At 55.2% G+C, this 19,397-nt stretch overlaps 1 protein-coding gene across 1 annotated transcript in view; it reads right to left on the bottom strand.

The window, feature by feature from the left end:
* Positions 1-19,397, bottom strand: part of CSMD2 (CUB and Sushi multiple domains 2) — a 273,888-nt gene that overhangs the window by 11,268 nt on the left and 243,223 nt on the right. The window contains exons 50-60 of the mRNA XM_062014368.1: positions 16,373-16,558; positions 15,912-16,106; positions 14,462-14,635; positions 13,507-13,680; positions 10,811-10,984; positions 9,824-10,012; positions 6,612-6,785; positions 4,126-4,308; positions 3,373-3,549; positions 2,472-2,651; positions 1,174-1,347 (exon numbers count right to left, since the gene is read on the bottom strand). Of these exons, the coding sequence (XP_061870352.1) occupies positions 1,174-1,347; positions 2,472-2,651; positions 3,373-3,549; positions 4,126-4,308; positions 6,612-6,785; positions 9,824-10,012; positions 10,811-10,984; positions 13,507-13,680; positions 14,462-14,635; positions 15,912-16,106; positions 16,373-16,558 (1,980 nt within the window). The remainder of the gene's footprint in view (positions 1-1,173; positions 1,348-2,471; positions 2,652-3,372; positions 3,550-4,125; positions 4,309-6,611; positions 6,786-9,823; positions 10,013-10,810; positions 10,985-13,506; positions 13,681-14,461; positions 14,636-15,911; positions 16,107-16,372; positions 16,559-19,397) is intronic.

The following is a 19,397-nucleotide window of genomic DNA, read 5'->3' as shown; positions in this document are numbered from 1 at the left end:
TGCCCTTTGCCAAAGGTTTTCCTCCTTACAGCCTTTGGCAATTTCAAGAGCCCTGATTCCAGCAGACTCAGCCACTGGGGAGACACACAGATGAACAGCCAGGTTTTGATGGCTGGTGGACAGGAACATGAAAGACCTTCAGCCTGGTTGCAAATGTGACCTCATGCCTCCCTTACAAGAGGTGCTGGGGTGACTGCCAGTGTCCCCAAGGCCACTGTTGCCTCCTGCTTACAGAGACTGCAGGGCAAGACCCCCAGCAATGTGGCTGCTGTGGGGAGGGCATTCAGCCTTTTGGCTACCAGCACTCTAAGCACCATCACACTGCTGTCCTGGCATGCAAAACTCACACTTAATGCAAGGCATCCCTTGGGCTCAGGGGCAGGAAGGACAGCAAGCAGGCATTGAACTTCCTGCACCCTGGCAATGGCTCATCTGTACCCTCTGTGCAACTGCCAGGCAGAGCAGAGCTGAAGCTGAAATCAGCTTCTCTTGGGTTTTTTTCTGAGATGGAGTTAATTTCCCCCCCAGCAGCTGTCCCAGGGCTGTGGTTTGGGGTGATGCTGGAGAGAATGTTGATGGCACAGGGGTGCTGGGTCACTGCTGAGCAGGGCTGCAGCATCAAGGCTCTTTCTGCTCCTCAGCCTGTCCCAGCAGTGAGGGGAGGGGGGAGGCTGGTGTGTGCACAAGGAGCTGGGAGGGAGCATGGCCAGCACAGCTGACCCCAGCTAGCCCCAGGGCTGGTCCACAGCACAGGAGTGGTGCCCAGTGTGGAAACTGGGGGTTGGTGGGAGGGGGGTCACTGCTGGAGCATTGATCAGTGAGTGGGAGCAACAGCCTTGGGCAGCACTTGCCTTTGCTTGGGCTTGATTCTCTTGTTTACTGTCATTACACTTTATTCTTAGTGATATGACATTGTATTTTAGTTTAATTGAGTTATTATCCTTGTGCTTAACCCAGGAGGTTTGATTTCCCTTCCCAACCCCCTCCCCAGCCCACGGGAGCTGTGGGGAGGCCACTGGCTGAGTGTGGGGCTGCCAGCACCACTGCCTGGGCTGAAACTACAACACAGCTACACAAGAGACCAGAGCTGCTGGAGAGCATCAAACAAGTGGGTTTTAAGCACAGCCATCCCCCCAGCCCAGCCCATGAACAGCCAGGCAGCTGCCTACTCACGGAAGCACTGGGGGATGTCCCCGGCCCAGGAGCCGTTGCCCTCGCAGGTCAGCACGGCTGGCAGGGAGAGCTGGTAGCCCTCCAGGCAGGCATAGCTCACACTGGAGCCCCAGCTGAAGTCTGAGCCCACGACTTTCCCATTGGGGATGGCTTGTGGGGATTTACAGATGATAGCTGAATGAAAGACAAAAGACAAACCCCCCAGCAGCAGGTTCAGTTCAGTTCCCAGCACCGTCCCTGCCCTCAACCAGCACGTTGCTGCAGGATCAAAGTGGTACCCTGCCCTCACACAGCATCCCTGGGACTGGCCTAGCAGGGAGCTTCCTTTGAAGTCTGGGGTTAACCAAATCCCAAATCTCCAAGTCAGGCTGGTGAGTCAGTTCACTCCCAGCTGCAGGGAAGGATCCACCCTGAAAGATTCATACGCTTCACACGAGGTGGCTGAGCGTCAGAGCAGCAGCTGACTCAACAACCAGCCTGTATTTCATCCACTCTGAGGTGTTTCAGCATGGCATTTTTGCAGAGTCCAGCTTTGCAGCTCAGGGGAGCACTGGGACAGATGCAAAGCTGATGCCAATCAGCCTGGCCCCCAAATGAGACTCTGGCCACGTTCTGCATCGTTCCTGCAACATCAGCTCAGAGGAGAGAATGAGAGAGGAGTGCAAGAATTGCTCTCTACAGCCTCTGAGAGGACTGGAGTGTATTTGTAAGCTTCTCTGTGGTCTGTATTTATAAGAGAATCGTGACAGGTGAATTTTCCAGGAGTCCACAGATGCTGCTGCTGGCCTTATCTGCACTTGGTGGGTAAAACACCAGCAGAAGAGATCCAGCCTGTCCTCTAACTGCTCTATTATTTCTCTTTCCTATCTCAGGCAATCTCAGGGCTGAGAAATAATGAAAGGAGTCAGAAGAAACATCTCTCAGACTTCCAGATGATGCCATGAAGTGTGAGCTCCCAAAACACAGTGTTTCATTCCAGTTTGATCTCAGTTGCTGTGAAGGATAAGTCACTTCACTTTTCCTTCTCTACTACAGGGATAATAGCAATTGCCTCCCTCCCAGGCATATTGTGATGATTGATAGACCTAAAGGTAGCAAAGTGTTCATGCTATGTTGATAGAGTGGTGTAAGTGCCATAAATACAGGGGACAGATTGAGTGATGGCACCGAGAAGCTCCTGGGGGGGTTGGCTCCAGGCACTGGGAAGTTGGTTGCTGCTTATTATCCTGTCACAAAGCACAGAAAGTTGGTGGCCTGTAAAACTTGTGTCTTCCAGTGTTTGCAAGCAGCAGGCTTACCCTTGCAGGTGGGCTTGGTGCCATTCCACGTTCGGTCTTTCGTGCAGGTCAGAGAGGATGCTCTGTCTGACTCCATCATATAGCCAGGGGTGCACTGGAACACCACTGTCCTGTTGTAGGTGAAGTCACTGCCCAGCCTAATGCCATTGGCTGGCACTCCAGGGTCACCACAGTTGATCACTGCCAAAGAAAGAAGCATTTCTGTCTTACCCTCCCTTGTCTCACAACACTGGCTGTGCAATGACTGGAAGCCTGATGGGCCTGAGCGTGTCTCAAGGCAGGATGTGTGTGTAGCACAGAGCATCTGGAGAGTGGCACCAACTCCCCAGCACGTGGAGAAACCTTTGCTTCTACTTAGTGGAGTGAGCAGTGATGTTAATGGCACACTAAAGCCTTGCAAGAAGAAGTATTAACACACATTAAACATTGAAGATGACCTGGGTAGGATCTGGGCTAGCTGGGAGATGCTTTGCCCATGGCACCCTCCCTCTCTCTACCCCAGTTACTGTCTCTTATGTAAGACCACGTTTGGCACCAGCCACATTCCTGCTGCAGGCACCTGAGGTGGGAGCTGGGAGGAAACACAACATCTCCTGAGCAGGGGCTGTGCCCACCCATGGCCCAGGCAGCAATGCTCCTGTTCAGGAGAGCTCCTCCAGCCTGGCTGACATCTACTCATCAAGTGATTACACAGCTCCCTTCATCCAGCTGGAATAAAACAAACCCAGAGCAAGAGTTTTCCATTAGGTTGCAGGCTGAGGGAGTGCTGCTGCCACCACACAGCCTCACTGAGCTCCTCTGCAAGGCCTGTGTGTGCTCAGTGTCCTCTGAACCTCCATCACACCCAAGAGCCTGGCAGCATCATTCCCTTCACCTGCCAGGAATCCACCCCAGTGCTCACCTGTGCACTCAGGGCTGGTCCCAGTCCACGTCCCGTTCACTGTGCAGTGCCTGCTCAGCACTCCTGTGGAGTAATACCCTTCCCTGCACTGATAGATGATGGAGCTGGAGAAAACCAAGCCATCGTTGAAGATCACCCTGGCATTGCTGGGGGTTCCTGGGTTTCCACAGGATATGACTAGAAAGCAAACTGGCAATGTTAAACCCCCCCCCAAAGCACAAACAACTGCCAAAGGCCAAAGAGAACCCAGAGCTGAGGCTTTCAGCTGCAACTGATGAGGCAGATTAGTTGCAAAGCCTCTGGATCAGCTCAGACAGAACTGGCCATTCTGTGGCAGATCAGCAGGATCCCAAAGCACATCCCCCAGCTCAGGGCAGGGGCTCTGCCAGGAACCACGTCCCAAGGCTGCTGCAGCGGGGCCAGAGCTGGGCACAGAGCTGGGGAAGGGGCTGCAGCACAAGGGTGCTGGGCAGGGGCTGAGGGAATGGGGGTGCTGAGGCTGGAGGAGGCTGAGGGGAGCCAGGAGCCCTCTCTGACACTCCCTGACGGGAGGCTGCAGGGAGCTGGGGAACCTCAGCAGCACAGGGAGGGAGCCCTGGCCCAGGCTGCCCAGGGAGGGTGTGGAGGCTCCTGCTCAGGAGGTTTCCAACCCCAGCTGGACACGTTCCTGTGCCCCCTGAGCCAGGGGAAGCTGCTGGAGCAGGGGCTGGGGCAGGGGCAGCTCTGCAGGGCCCTTCCAGCCCCAGCACATACCTTCACACTCGGGCTGGGTGCCGCTCCAGGAGCTGTTGGCCTGGCAGATCCTCTCTGACGAGCCCCGGAGCGTGTAACCCGGCTCACAGCTGAACCGCACCACGCTGCCCACACCGAAGTCATCTCCCAGCCCAATGCCATGAGAGGGGATCCCTGGGTCCCCACACACCCCCTGGCTGCCTCCTGGTAAGAAAAAGAGCACAGTATGAGCAAACTGAGCAACCTACTGGTTTTGGCCCTTCTTCCTTCCCAACCACACATCTGACAGGGCGAGGATGAGGATCCAGGTTGTGTGACTGTCCTGAATTAACTCTGACTGGGATGGAAACTCCAGATGAAACATCCCCCTGCCTCCAGGAACTCACTGGTTTTAAACTGGTTGCAAAACATGACCATAACTCCTGAATGTCAAGACAGAGGCTGCAGCAGCTGCAGCTGCTTTCCGTGGCAGCTGCTCCAGCAGACAGCAGCTCGCTTGCCAGCATCGCTCCTGGAGATGCCTTCCCTCCAAGCAGAAATCACAGCATGCTCCAAAAGCACCTCAGCAGGCCCTACTGCATTTGCAGAACAAGAAGCTGTTGGGTTTGGAGCACAGAAGTGGGAGGGATCCAGCAGAGGAACAGCCACTTGTCCAAGTTGTGAACACTTCTCGGCTGTAGGTTGTGGGGGACGGGAGGAAGGGAGCAGCTGCCTCCCAGGGCTGCTCTGGAGCAGGCTGGAGAAATGCCCTCGTCCTCACAGCCCCACACCATGTTCCCCTGCTCTTGGCTTGCTCTGCTAATGATGTGTGCCAAAGCACACACCCCCTTGAGCCAGGAATGGCTGTTTCACCGCTGCAGGTAGCAATGAAGCTCCTGAGCCTTCTGTGCTTTGCTGCAGGTTCAGCTTTTGCAGTGCTGGGTGTGATGTAAAACACACTGAGCACTTTCCATCATCCTGGGAATGTACTGGCTTGGAAAGAGGAAGGGGAGAGTGCTTTTGGTTCAGTGTTCTCCTTCACATGACTTCACAGCAAAGGCTGTTTCCTCTTGCCAAATGGCTGTCAGGCTGTGGGCATCTTCTGACACGATGCAGAACCTTTGGAGCAGCTGCTGGGAGCTGTGTTCTGTCCCTTCACTGCTGCTCTAAGTGTGTTGCCTGAATCTGGTGTGAAAGAGCAGCCTCTCCCCAAACCCTTGGGTGGTTGTGGAGGCTCCTTCCTTGGAGCTCTTCAAGACCCAGCTGGACACGTTCCTGTGTGACCTGATCCAGGTGGGGGCTGCTCCTGCAGGGTGTTGGACTGGATGAGCTCTCAAGGTCCCTCCCAGCCCCCACCATGCTGGGATTCTATGCAATCATGGTTCTGAGGTACTGGGTATTCTGCTGGCCCCCAGGCAGAGAGCCCCTGACACAGCCTGGCTCTGGAGCTGCCTCTGGGAAGTCATTCACACAAATCCCACCCAACAGGTACCAGCCAGAATGACACTGAATGTCCCCCCAAATCCACCCACAACGGTGATGGGTGAGACAATGAAAATCACGCAGGGAAAAGGCACCAATTGGAGCAGAAAACCCTTCTGAGCAGCTACAGACCAAGAGCTCTGCAGCTCCAGCTCCACACACGAGGATGGCTCTGCTTCATTTCTCTTCCCCTTTCCAAGCAGAGGTTGAACCTGGTCAAGTGCAGCTGCTGAACCTTAAGCAGCACCACTGAAAAGTGACTCTTGTCCCAAATGCTCTGTTCCAGCTCCAGTTCTTCCTTCATCTGCCTCTGGGCTCTCCAAGGGACAGGTGATGGGTGGTGTGGGGAGGGCTTTGCACAGCACCCTGCCAGTCACTCAGCACCCTTCCTTCTACTGGAAGCCATCCTAGCACCTTGATTTGAGGCAGGCTTGGCAAGCACAGCTCATGGCATCCCCCATCACTTGGACCCGAGTGAGTCTCACCAGGGGCTTTTTCTGCTTGTTGGGTGTTTTCAGCACAAGCCCTTCCCCACTCTGGCACAGACGGACTTCTGGTGCCAAACTGCTCTCAGCAGAGATGCTGATGACGTGCAAGCTCATTGCAGCAGCTTCCCCTTGCCTTCTGCAGACCTGGGACTGCTGTAATGCCACAACAGCAGATGTCAGGCCTTGGAAAGGGGCCACATGGGCTCCTTTAACCGCAACACACGAGGGTCAGACGCTGCAGGCAGCCTGCAAGGGCCTGATTTTGCATGAGACACGTTCACCCTGTACAGACTGTGCACAGAGTGAGATGCAGCAGGCTGCAGTGCACCTCCTACCACAAACCCCTGCTGCAGTGATTTACTCCTCACCTTGCAAGCTGCTTCACCCCCTGCATCAGCCACCTACCACCCAAGCTGCAAGAGCAGCGAGACCCAGCGCCATCCACAGCCCTCCCCAGCCCTCCCTCTGCAGCACCCGCATTTCTCCAGCTGGGCAGAGCACCTCAGCTGCTCCCTCAGAGGGGAAAGAGAAGGAGTGGAAGGGGGTGGCCCAGCTCACCTGAGCAGTGTGGCAGGGAGCCGCTCCAGCGGCCGTCCAGCTGGCACATGCGCGTGGCGTTGCCCAGCAGCGTGCGCCTGCCCAGGCAGCTGTAGCGCACCACCGAGCCCACGGCGTGGCCGTCACCCGAGAGCTGGGCGTGGGGAGGGGCCCCGGGGTGCCCGCAGGAGACCACTGCAACACACACATGGCACAGCTTCAGCCACGAGGGAACTGCCTGGGCTGCTCGTCCCAAAGCAGCTCGTGGCGGTTTCGCCTGGGATGGAGTTGATTTGCTTGCCAGGGCTGTGGTTTGGGGTGATGCTGGAGAGAAGGTTGATGGCACAGGGGTGCTGGGTCACTGCTGAGCAGGGCTGCAGCATCAAGGCTCTTTCTGCTCCTCAGCCTGTCCCAGCAGTGAGTGGAGGGGGGAGGCTGGTGTGTGCACAAGGAGCTGGGAGGGAGCATGGCCAGCACAGCTGACCCCAGCTAGCCCCAGGGCTGGTCCACAGCACAGGAGTGGTGCCCAGTGTGGAAACTGGGGGTTGGTGGGAGGGGGATCACTGCTGGAGCATCAACCAGCAGGTGGGAGCAACAGCCTTGCCTTTGCTTGGGCTTTGTTTCTCTTAATCCCTCTTATCACACTTTATTCCTCCTTCTATTGCAACTGAGTTATTAAACTGGCTCTGTTCTTAACCCAGGAGGTTTGATTTTCCTTCCTGATTCCCCTCCCCCTGCCACAGGAGCTCTGGGGAGCAGGAGAGCGAGGGGCTGCGTGGGGCTTTGTTGCTGGCTCAGCTTGAACCATGACACAGATGCACCTGCAGCAAGGTACTGCACATTTAAGGCTGCTGCATGGGACCTTGGCAGCTTAAACCCACTCCTCTGCCCCAGAGCCCACCAAATGCCCCGTGGCTCATGCCACAGTGCAGGGCTGGTACAGCACAACCTTGCATCAGTCTCCTGGTAGGAGACACGAGCTCATCCTGTAAGAACCACTGAGGGGCTGTGCAGAAATGCTAAGCCTTGACACTGACAGGTCCCTTGGGAATCTCATCCCTTCTTAAACATGAGTCTCTCCTAAACCTGAGCCTTTCCTAAGCCTGAGCCTTTCCCTGCACCCCAGCAGCGCCAGGCCCTGGGGCACACAGCCACACTCCCACTGTGCCACACCTGGATCCTGCCAGGCTCTGAGCACCACTCACTCCACCACTGCCAGCAGAAAACCCACCACCACCACCACTAATTAGCAGCTTTACTTCAGCTCAGCAGCCAGAGTGGGGGCAGGGAGGCTGCTGCCAAACACGGTGCCAGAGCTGGGGGCTGGCAGACGGGTTGGGGTGAGGCTGAGCAGCACAGGGACCACGTGCTGCTGGCTTTCTGAAGCAGAGCATCCCTAACAGGGATCTTCTCTCCCTCTGCTACAGTCTAAAAATACCAACACTGGCATTAGGTAGAAAGCATGATGCATGCCTCAATAAAAAGGGTGGCATACATATGTCTGGGCACGTGGGTGTTGATATATGCTGGTGCAGAGCTGTGACTAAAGCCAAGGCTGCTCTGCAAGGAAATGGGTTTGCCAGCTAATGCTTAAACTCCACACTGTAACTAACAATTTCATAACAGACACCCCACAGTAGACTCAGCTAAGCTTAAAAAGCTGTGGTGGTACTGAGGTTTTGGAAGGATTTCTGTACAGTGTGAAGACTGTTCCCTCTGATGCATCCAGCTCTCAACTTGACTTATTGGACTCGCTCCCCCACCCCTCCAAGGGGATCAGCTCTGGTTTACTCTCTCCTCAGAAACAGGAGTGAGCCAACAGCTGCAGCCCAAGCTTGTCAGGCATCAACCCTACCGTATGCTTTAGGAACAGCCAAGTAACTTGCCCAGCTAGAAACACTTTCAAGGGGTGTGGGGGCACTGAGCACATGTGGAGTCCAACACAGAGGGAACAAAGCCATGAAAAACAGTATCTCTTGGGTTTTAACTCTTCAGCCCATGAATCCAGATAAATCAGTTCCCAAACTGACCTGAGTTTCCAAAGTTTTCAGAATGGCCACAAAGCCTCCAAGCCAAAGGATGCTCAGTGACTGAAAGGAGGAGATTCCCTTTACTTGGCTGGGAGCTGTGGACTGAGGGAGTCTGAGATCCCAGGGTTTAGAAGGTAACTCCCCTCCCAGAGCCCCTGCAGCTCCCCTCCCTGTCACTGCAGCTGCATGACACCCACTTATCACTTGTCAACTCCCCATGGCCTGTGCAGGGTGCTGCACATGCTGCTGCTGAAAGGAAAAGGTGCCAAAACCCACTCTGCATGGCTGGGTGTCCAAGGACAATGCAAGAGGAGCAGCAACATTCAGTCATGGCTTTGGAACAACTGAGCTGATTTCAACTTCAGGAGCTCCATTCCTGCCAAGCTCCTGCTTCACTGACAACTTGTGCCAGGTACCAAGACCTCAGCTGCTTCAGGCTCCATGAGGACACAGGAGCTGTGCTGGGAGCTGCTCTGCTCCTGCCTCTACCTCCCTGGGCAGCCCTACATCAGCTCCACATCCACTTTGGCCTTTGGCTCCTCCCAGGGTAAGATGGAGACAACACCAATGACATCTTCCATGGAGATCTGTCTGGGTATTACTGCTTCAGCACCAGGCCACTGTGCTTTGTGTCCTTCTGCACTACTGGAAATATCCCTTAAGCCAAACACCAGCCAGAACCTCCCAATCCTCTCTGCAGCCCACAGTGGCACAAAGGGTCAGGGTACCCTAAATACAGAGCAAGGTTCAGCAAGCAAATCCTCTCTAGCACAGAACAGAGGCTGCATTTATGTCCCTGCCATGCTGCCACTTCCCTCCCCCAAAGCCACAGGGATGAGTGGGTGCCTGAGCAGTGCTAAACACACCCTGGCCTCAAGCAGGCTAATTGCACACAGCTCCCTACAAAGATCTGGGTGCACAAGTCCTGCTGCCCCTCTCCACCTGCCACACTGGCACTGGGGCTGCATGGAAGCACTAAACCTCAGCAGCAGCTGCCTTCCCCTGCACAGGGAAAGCAACTCTGCCTAATTGCTCTCCTCAGACCACGAGTCTGCCTTCTGTGGGTGAGATCCAGAGGCCAGTGAAGCTGATGGAAGGACTCTGATGGGTTACAAAAGGCTTTGGCTCCAGCTTACAGCACCATTCAGCTCCACAACACAGAGCTACAGGGGATGGAGAGCTGGGGCTGGACGGAGAACTTACAAAGACACTGTGGGAGGGCACGGTCCCAAGTGCCATCCCCCTGACAGGTAAGGACATGTGTCCCCAGTAAGTAATATCCATGGCTGCACTGGTAGGACACTGTTGTTCCAAAGCTGAATCTGTGAGGCCCGCTTGGCTGCACTTGGCGGATGCTGTGCTCCAGGTGCCCGGGGTCAGAACAGTTTACAACTGCAAACAAACAACAACAGACAAGGCAAACAGTCACCAAAGCAAGGGGGGAACAAAGAACAAAGGATCCTCCCCAAATGAGCAGGGGAAAGGTGGGGGGGGATTGCAAATCACATATTCTACCACGGAAGGGATTGCTTCCCTCCCCCTCTCCCTACCCAGTCTTTGCTTTTAAAGCTTCTTCAGGGTAGAGATAGAAAGAAACCCTTATTGTAGGGGAAAAAGGACAGAGCAGAGGCAGCTCTGCAGCTCCTGTGCTCAGCAGCACTGCCTCCCTCTCCTGCCCCAAACCAGGAGCTGCAGGATCCAGCTGAGACTAACCCATTACCTGACCAACACAGCACCAGGATGGAGAGAGATGCTGGGCAGAGGGAGGACAGAGGGAGGGAGTGCAGGGACAGGGAGGGAATTTGTGCAGGAACTGGAGTGCTGCCAGCAGTGGGAGCAGGGCAGGCTGCAAGGAGAAAGGGCTCTGCACCAAGGCTGTGGTGTTGGAGCGAATTGCTCTGGGGTTACCAGGGTGATCTCTGCTAAGGGTCTGGCCTGATATTTTCTTGTGTGTCCTCCCCAACTTAAAACACACCCACTTTGATGTCTTGGAGGATGTGGGGGCTGGCCAAGGGTCTGTTAACAGCTGAGTGAAGCCCAAGGGTTGTTGCACCAGGCTGACACAGACCCTCAGAGCTGCAACAGCGAGAGCTGCCTCCCATCAGCACAGCACCAAGGAGGACTTTAGGAGCCCAGAGTAAGCAGGGAGGGGTCTGAGCTGCCTGGAGGGGGTGGGGGTGGGTCACTCACCTCGGCAGGAGGGCAGGGGGCTGCTCCACTGCCCGTTGGCCAGGCACTGGGACTGGGAGGCTCCTTCCAGCCGGTAGCCGCTGTTGCACACGAACTTGGCCACGTCGTTCAGGTTGAACTGAGTCCCTTGGGTCAGGCCATTGGCAGGGTTGCCAGGGTGGCCACAAGTGATGGCTACAATAGGAAATTGGAGATATGACTTTGTTATGGAGTTGGGGTGGGGTTTTTTGGATGATCTGCTGGAAGGTGAGCCCATAAAACACCTCCCCATCCACCCTGGAACCCAGCCTGCCTTCAAAGATTTGTGGGCAGCCCTGGTGAAATACTGATTCAAGCTGAGAGATTGGTGCCTTTGTTCTTTTTACTGGCAGAAGAAATCCTCTGAGTGCCAGCATCCTCCTGACTTACACCATAAATCCCCAGAGCTCCAGCCAGTGCTATTAATCTGTTGCCTCACATTACCCTGGGCATCACACACACAGTCACCCAACCTGCTGTTTCCTTCCCTCTCCCTGGTGTGAGATGTGCTCACTGCAGTACAAAGTTACACCTGGAGGGGTAGTTCAAAAGAGAGGAAACACATGAGAAAAATCAGGTTTCTAGCAAAAGGCCCAAAAGGCTGAAATCTTCCTGCTTGAAGGATGAGAAAGTTTGGGGAAAGCCTGTTCCTTCCAACCCCCTGAAATGAGCATTTGTGTGTAGCACTTGCTCCTGGGCTGAAGGGCTACAGGGCCTCAGTCTGAGCAGCTCCACATCAGCTCCTGCAAAGGCTGGAGCAGCAGGGAGCACAGGCAGTGCTGGGTTCCAAAGTGCCTTTTGCCTGGGCCACTCTGCTGGGGGTGACAGAGGGAGGATTGTGCCCCTGCTGTGAGGGCAGCCTGGGGATCTCTGCTTGGAGCACAGCAGCTGAGTTCTGCTGCACAAAGGAAATGTCAGGATAAGCCATCCAGAGGTTTCTGGTGGCTTAAGGAACGTGAGCTCCCCTGAGAGCTGAGCACAAAGCCACATTGATTATTGTCACACTGAAACAGGGGAATGGTCCATCAGTCCAGCACTTCAGCTGCCAAAAGCAGAAGCTAGAGGGGAAGCTGAAACTCCCACAAGAGATTTGACTGCCAGGGCTGGACTGTACCCACAGGGATGGGAATTTAGTCCTCATGCAAGCTGGTGACAGCTACAGGTACAAAAGGGATAAGGAAAAGAGCCTCTCAGGGCTGCAGGGGCAGATTCTCTGAGGTACTTCTGTGTGTTTTGAAGCAGGTGATGGATCTTGTGCCAGGCTCCCCACAGTTGGCACAGATCACCAAGACCCTTCCAAACCCAGGCTGCTGCTGTAGCAGCTGTGAAGAGAAACTGTCAGGACAATAGGAGAGGACAATGTGCCAACACACAGAGTGCCCTGAGCTGCTGCAGAAGCAACAGAGCCTCAGGGCATCGAATTTCAGAGCCCAACAGTGCTCTGCTTTAACAACATTAGGTTTATGTTATCCATAAGGCCTAACATAGTCACTCCAGGGCCAACTTCTGCACAAGACACCTTTTACAGACCTCTGCACAAGAGCCTGGGTTTTTAGGTGCCAGAGGCAGAAGCTGGCATAAAGCAGAGCCAAACAAAGGCATTGCCTAGGAACCAGCACCTGGAAGACAAATACATGCAAACAATGTTCATCTGCTTGGTTCTGCTGGGCTTGGTTGCTCCCAAAAGAAACCAGCTGAGCCATGGAAATGAATGGCTGGAGAACTCTGTGTTCCCAAGACCTCTGTCAATATGATCTCCTGAGCTCAGGGTGGATATACCTGGTGAAAGTGAAGTAAGGATTCCACAACAGAGCATCCTTGGACACAGGAGAAACTGAAACCTTCCTCCAGCCCCAGACACAGCCTTCCCAACAGTTCTTCTGAAAAGCTCAGGTAGGATTGCAGCCTTCCTCCAGAGCCTGGAGTCACTGCTAACACCTTGCCAACTGAAGCCTGGTTCTTATTTCCAGGCTGGAATCACTGCCAGGTCATTCCTTACTTTGTGTCCCACTGCTGAGTCTCAGCACATAAAGCTCTGAACCAGGCAGGAGGGACTGGAAGCAAACAACTGGAGAACCAAGATACACATGGATTACACTGTCCATTGGGAAGATGCTTAACCTCACATTAACACCTCAGAGCTCCAGAGGCTGACCTAATTAGCTCATCTACTGGAATGATCTGTGCCAACTGTGGGGAGCCTGGCACAAGATCCATCACCTGCTTCAAAACACACAGAAGGACCTCAGAGAACCTCCCCCTGCAGCCCTGAGAGGCTCTTTTCCTTATCCCTTTGTACCTGTAGCTGTCACCAGCTGCCACCGTGGGTCAGAGGCAGAGCCCGACCATCCTGCAGCACAGACCTGGCTCTGGGTGCCAACCACAGTGTGCTTGGCAGGGCTACATCTGCCTCAAATCCCCCTCCCCCAGGTACAGGGGGATCTCCTCAGCCACCCCCATTTCCCCCTGGCCTCACCAGCAGAGACTCAGCAGCCAGAGCGCAGTTCCCACAGCAGAGAGAAGCAGCAAAGCGACCCAAAGCCGCAGCGGTGCCTCCAACCCCAGCACCAACCCCCCGGCTGCTCCCCAACAGCCTGGCTGAGCAACCTCCAGAGCCTTGCCAGGGGCTCCTGGGCTCTGCCCACGGCCAGGGCTGCGGGAGGTGGCCCCGTACTTACGCACACAGAGCGGGGTGCGGCCGGACCAGCGGTGATCCTGCTGGCAGACGCGCACCGACGTGCCGATGAGGCGGAACCCGGCGCCGCACTGGTACACCACGCTGCCGCGGTAGTTGTAGTTCTCCCCGTGGATCTGCCCGTTGACAATGGGGCTGGGAACGCCACAGTGGCCAGCTAAAGGCAGGGGGAGACAGGGAAGAAACACTCAGAGCTCCTGGGTGATGGCAGCACCTATTGTCCTGACCTGGCCTGACCCCTGAACTGACCCTTGGGGTGTGTTTGAATTCAGGACTCTGCAGCTCTAAATAAAATCAGAACAAATGACACAATGAACAAAGGGAAGGGGCTGGAAGGGCCCTGCAGAGCTGCTCCAGCCCCAGCCCCTGCTCCAGCAGCTTCCCCTGGCTCAGGGGGCACAGGAACGTGTGCAGGTGGGGTTGGAAACCTCCTGAGCAGGAGCCTCCACACCCTCCCTGGGCAGCCTGGGCCAGGGCTCTGTCACAATAAACATGGCATTTTTAAAGCCCTTCCTTCAGTATGAAAACAGTGTCCCTGAGGCAGTGAGTGAGGGGCCCAGCACTGACACAGCCCTGGAGCTGCAGCCTCCTGTCAGGGAGTGTCAGAGAGTGCTCCTGTCTCCTCTCAGCCTTCTCCAGGCTCAGCACCCCCATTCCCTCACCCCCTCCCCAGCCCCTTGTGCTCCAGCCCCTTCCCCAGCTCTGTGCCCAGCTCTGCAGCCCCTCAGTGTCCCTGTGGCAGTGAGTGAGGAGCCCAGCACTGAGCACAGCCCTGGAGCTGCAGCCTCCCAGAGCCCTGCACAGGGGACAATCCCTGCCCTGCTGCTGCTGCCACCCCACTGCTGAGCCCAGCCAGGCTGCCCTTGGCCTTCTCACCCCCCTGGGCATGCTGTGGCTCCTGTTCCAATGGAGGGATGGGTAAGCCAGCCCACACCTACCCAGACAGGAGACCTGTGCCCCGCTCCAGAGCCCGTTGGCCATGCACTCCCTTACACGCGACCCCACCAGCGTGTAGCCCGTGTTGCAGGAGAAGATGGCAGTGGCCCCGTAGCTGGTCAGTGTGCCAATCTTGTTCCCATTAGGTGGAGTTGGCAGGTCCCCACAGGAGATAACTGGAAGAGATCCCAAAGAGTCCTGTTAAGCACCACCAACCACAAAAGTCAGGAGGGAGAGGGAAAGATGAGGAAACAGTTGCCTGGGTAATAACAGAGAGCTCAGGGTCACCTCAGAGGAGGTGACAAATCACAGTGCTACTGAACACTTCTGCCCCAGGAGCTGAGGGAAGTGCCAAAGGTAAGAAGAAACTGCAGAAGGTTTTCACACAGGAAGTTTTTAGCAGAGATGTTTCTCCCATTAACCCATTGCAAGGTACAGCTGGGAAAGCTGACTGCCTGAAGAGCCAGGAGATGGCCCAGGACTTCCAACCAGAGAGTGACATCCAGCTCCTTCCCAGAGCCTGAGGACAGAGCTGATGCCTAAGGATCAGGCTCACAGAAAACATCCACCCAGGAGCCTGGGTTGGGGGGTGCAGCTGGAGTCTGGCCAGGAGCCTGTGCAGATGCAGCTCCCAGGCACAAACTCCACCTCTTGTTTTTATCTCCCTTCAAGATGTGCAAACCCTGTGGTGCTTTTGCACTCTGCAAGAAACCAAGAGACTCAGCTGGGTGCTCCTGACCTCAGTGCACTGCCAAGATCCTGCCAGTTGAATGTAGGTGGCAACAGCACTGAAGAAATCAAAGGAGGTCAGGCTCAGGCTCCTGGGTGGGGCTGGAGAGCTAAGCAGGGGTGTAAAACCACATCTGTCACCCAAGGCAGCAGTTGCACCTCTAGGAACAGAAAGAGGCAGGAGGGAAGGAAAAGCTGCCATTGTGAAGGAGAAATTTTCCTGTCTGTGTCTGCACTTGGAGGAAAACTCCACTTTGGATGAAAGGAAAGATCCAAAGCACAGCAGCAGTGTCAGAACAACTGAGGGAGCTGCTGCTTTGCCAAGAGGCTTCTGATTTACAGGTGACACTGTTGCCCCTGTAAACTTGCCATTTGCATGGACCTGAGAGAGGTTGTGTCTGACATCACAATCTTTCCTCCTTTTGTTCTTAAAAGCAAACTTCTGAGCATCTGGCCCTGGTGCCAGCTGAGCTGCTGGGAGCCAGCAGCAACACATGAGCTGAGAACTGCTGAGATGAAACCAAGTCACAGATCAAGAGATGATCTCTCCCCTCACCCAAACTCTTCCACAGCCACGTTCTCAGGCGCTGCCAAGGGCTGGCAGGGGGCTGTGCTGTGCTGACACGCCAACAGCAGAGCTTGCACCACAAACCCCATCCCCCTGCACGACCTCCCCTGAAGCTCTTCTGCCCCGGCCCAACCCCTGAGCTTCACTGCTCTTACTTTTGCAGGTTGGCATCGGGTTGCCAATGCTCCACTTGCCGTTGGCTTGGCACTTGATGACCCTCTGGCCAGTGTAGTAGTAGCCAGGGTCACAGATGAGCATCAGCTGGGCATCGTAGTGGTACTGGATCTCGTAGGTGAGCCGCCAGCGCCCGTGTTCCACTGCAATGCTGCTGATGTCAGGGCAGGTGACAGCTAAAAACCCCATGTGGGGGAAAAAAGAGATGAGACACAAAGACATCACTAGGGGTTTAACTCCAGGGGCACTTCAGCAAACCATGCTGGGTTTTAACAAGGGGCCAGTATCAGCACCCTCTGCTTTACACCGTGAGAGGGGACATCAGGCACGAGCTATAGAGGGTTAGAAACCCAATGTCCTAAATGCTGCACTTGTGAGGCAAAGCTGGCCAGAGACATTACTGAAGGGGCTTGTAAAACTGCCCATGGGCTGAGGCACTCACCCACACACTGAGGGGGCTGGTTGCCGTTGCTCCACTGCCCTCCCTGCAGGCACTCGGCGCTGGGCTCCTGCCCGGGCTGCAGCTCGAAGCCCTGGTTGCAGTGGTACATGGCTTTTGTCCCCACTGTGTACTCCCTCCCAAAGACAACACCGTTCTTGGGGGCTCTGGGAACTCCACAGGAGAGAGCTGAGAAGGAGGAAAAGGGTTGGGGTTGATGTTCTGACTGTGGCGAGCTGAAAGCCCAGCTCCAGAGCTCTGCTGTTTACAGAAGCTCCAGCTCCACACTGAACCCCAGGAGCTGCAATGAACACCTTCTTTCACAGGGGATCAGGTTTCCAGCTGCCCTCTATCAGTGTGGTAACTGTGGCTGATGCTTTGTGTAGCATCTCCAACACAAAGTGCCTCACACACGGAGTTTTCACACAGAGGTAACGGCTCAGGCAGCAACAGCGGTGTGTGTTTACATCCCACAGCAGCAACAGCCTGAAAGCCCTTTCCAACACTGGATCACACTTTCCAACAGCACTTCTGGATTACATAAGGCAGCAAATTGTGTAATTATGCTGTGGCAGAAGGAAGGCTAAATTTAGCATTATGGCTGAGAAGAAGGTAAAGAGGGGAGGGAGTTCATGGGGGGAAGGGAAGAGATTGATAAACAGGCACAATGCCAAAGGGCTGCTCATGATGGCAGCAGCTCAGAGGAGATGCTCTGCACCAATCCTGCTGAGATGCTCAGGGCTGCAGCCAGGAGAGAGGCCAAACAGGCCATGAAGGAGATGGGCAGGTCCCAGAAACAACAAGCCAAACACAGGCAGAGCCAGAACCACAGGCATTTGTGCTGCAGGACTTTTGCCAGACACAACCAGCTCTCTTCCCCTTTCTCCCTTCCACTGGGGACACCAGCACAGGAGCCTGTCACTCACAGCTGGGGATTTTTCTCTACCAGCACTCAGAAGAGCTGGGAAACCAAACCCAGACCTGCCTCCCAAAACACCACAGGGGTGCTCATCCCCCTCTGAGTCTTGGCTCTAGAAGCAGCTCATCTTGCTGGGGCTGGAGATGCACAGCCCACCTGGCTGGGATGACAAGGGACAGGAGCAGGCTGGGACCTGCGAGGCTGTCCTGAGAGCAGCAGCCAGCAGTGCTGCCAACAGCCTCTGCAGGGCATGGAGATGAGCAGAGCAACTGCCTTGGAAGCCACCACCTAACCCAAACAACTGTCTGCATCTTGAAAACGCTCTAAAGGAAATCCATTCCTCCCTGGAGCAGCCCAAGCTGCTCCCACTCAGCTAATGCACGACTGGAGGCTGAGCCTATGTCTCCTGACCACATGCTGATCCTTCACCACACATTCACCTTCCTGTTTTTCCCCTCTGCACACAAATGAGGCTACAAAACCAGCAGCCTTAGAAAAGTCACCTTCTGGTGACGTGGATCCCAGTGAGTCCTGACAGAAGAGACCAAACCTGTCGTGTGCAGCGTCAGCACAGCCGCTGGAACCTTCCACCACTCCACGTCCAAGATGCTTTGATGCCACTACTGCTACATGAGTGGGTCAGAGCCCCAGCCTGGAGCACAGTCACACAGCACCCTGCAGATGCTGCTGGTGCTAATAGGTGTGAGTAATTCAGCAGGCTGGTGTCAGCACCACCAGGCACATCCCTGGCTGAAACGATAATCACACGGATGTCACTTCATCGAGCTGAGGAGCCTGGTGAATCTCTCTCCAAGGCTGGGTGTCTAGACAAGCAGCCACCCTGAATACCAATTTCATTCTGAAGCAAAGGAAGAGGGGACTTGAAAGTCCTGCCCTTTCCCTTCCACCTGGCAGTTCTTTCCCAGTTGATTTGTTGGCACTCCCCTCTGATGCTGCATGCAAGCAAAGAGGCTGGGGGGAAAGCTGCCCCTCTTCCCTTGCCACTGCCCCAGCAAAGCCTCCTCCTTGCTCTCTTGGATCCTCTTGGGCAGCCTGATGCTTTGCCAAACTCCTCACTTCTAACTTGCCACCAGGAAACCAAGGCACAGAGACTGATGAGGGAGGACACCGGGGCCAGGCTGGTCCAGGGCAGGGAGGCTGAGTTGCCACGTGCACAAGGGAAGGATGGTGCCTCCTGCCTGGGCTTGTCTCCCAGCAAGCTCCCTCCTCCTGCCTCTCAAGGGGTCTGTTGGGTGGTTTAGAGTCTTCCCATTGCACAAGTCTTGCCTTGCTACAGATGTCAGCTATGAGGCAGCACTTGTGGGTGAGGTGCAGGGCACTGCAAAGTTCATTGAGGCACCAAAAATAAGACTTAAACAAATGTAACTCTCCACTTCTTCATGTTCCAGTCCAACCATCTGCAGAGGAACCAGCCAGGGAGAGTCACCTGGGGCTGTGACCTCAGCTGCACCCAAAGGCAGGATCGAGCCTTCCCTGCAAACCCAGCATCCCTCAGCAGAATCTGGTGTTTCAGTCACACAGAGCTCGATCCTTGGGGTGGCAATAAACCCTCCACCTGCTCCAAAGAGGCTCAAAGTGTGGGCTCTGCAACCCACCAGATCCAGAGCCAATGAAAGACAGACAGCAGCATCTGGCTTGGAGAGCCCCATGGACAGCGTGGTCCAGGGAGAAAGGAGAAGCAGCACCCGCGAGGGTTCAGAGCTACAAACACCCTGTTTGCAGGAAGATGATGTGCTAGAAAAAGGGACAGAGGCTGTGAAAGCCAATCTGCAGCTGGGATGCCAACAACAAAGCAGCTTAAAAATAGGCAGCAGAGACAGAAAAGGCACATTAGATCATCTTGTGTTCTCCTCCACTGTGCCAACACGAGATTGCTCCCTACAGAATATTCTCTGCTGCTTCCATAAATGTCACTTAGGACAGAGCACGTTGTAAAGACTCTTCAGAGGGTGCTGGGAAGGGGAAGAGGATTATGTGCTGGCAGAAAGGAGCTATGGGAAATGTCATCTCTTAACTAGACCATGTGTTTATGGGCACCCCAGTCCCCCTCCTCCTGACACAGCTGACTGTGTGAGCAATGTGTGCAGT

The sequence above is a fragment of the Colius striatus genome, chromosome 24 (assembly GCF_028858725.1).
Source record: "Colius striatus isolate bColStr4 chromosome 24, bColStr4.1.hap1, whole genome shotgun sequence".
In the NCBI taxonomy this organism is placed as follows: domain Eukaryota; kingdom Metazoa; phylum Chordata; class Aves; order Coliiformes; family Coliidae; genus Colius; species Colius striatus.
The sequence above is the reverse complement of the archived record's forward strand: the minus strand, read 5'-3'. Positions and strand labels throughout refer to the sequence as shown.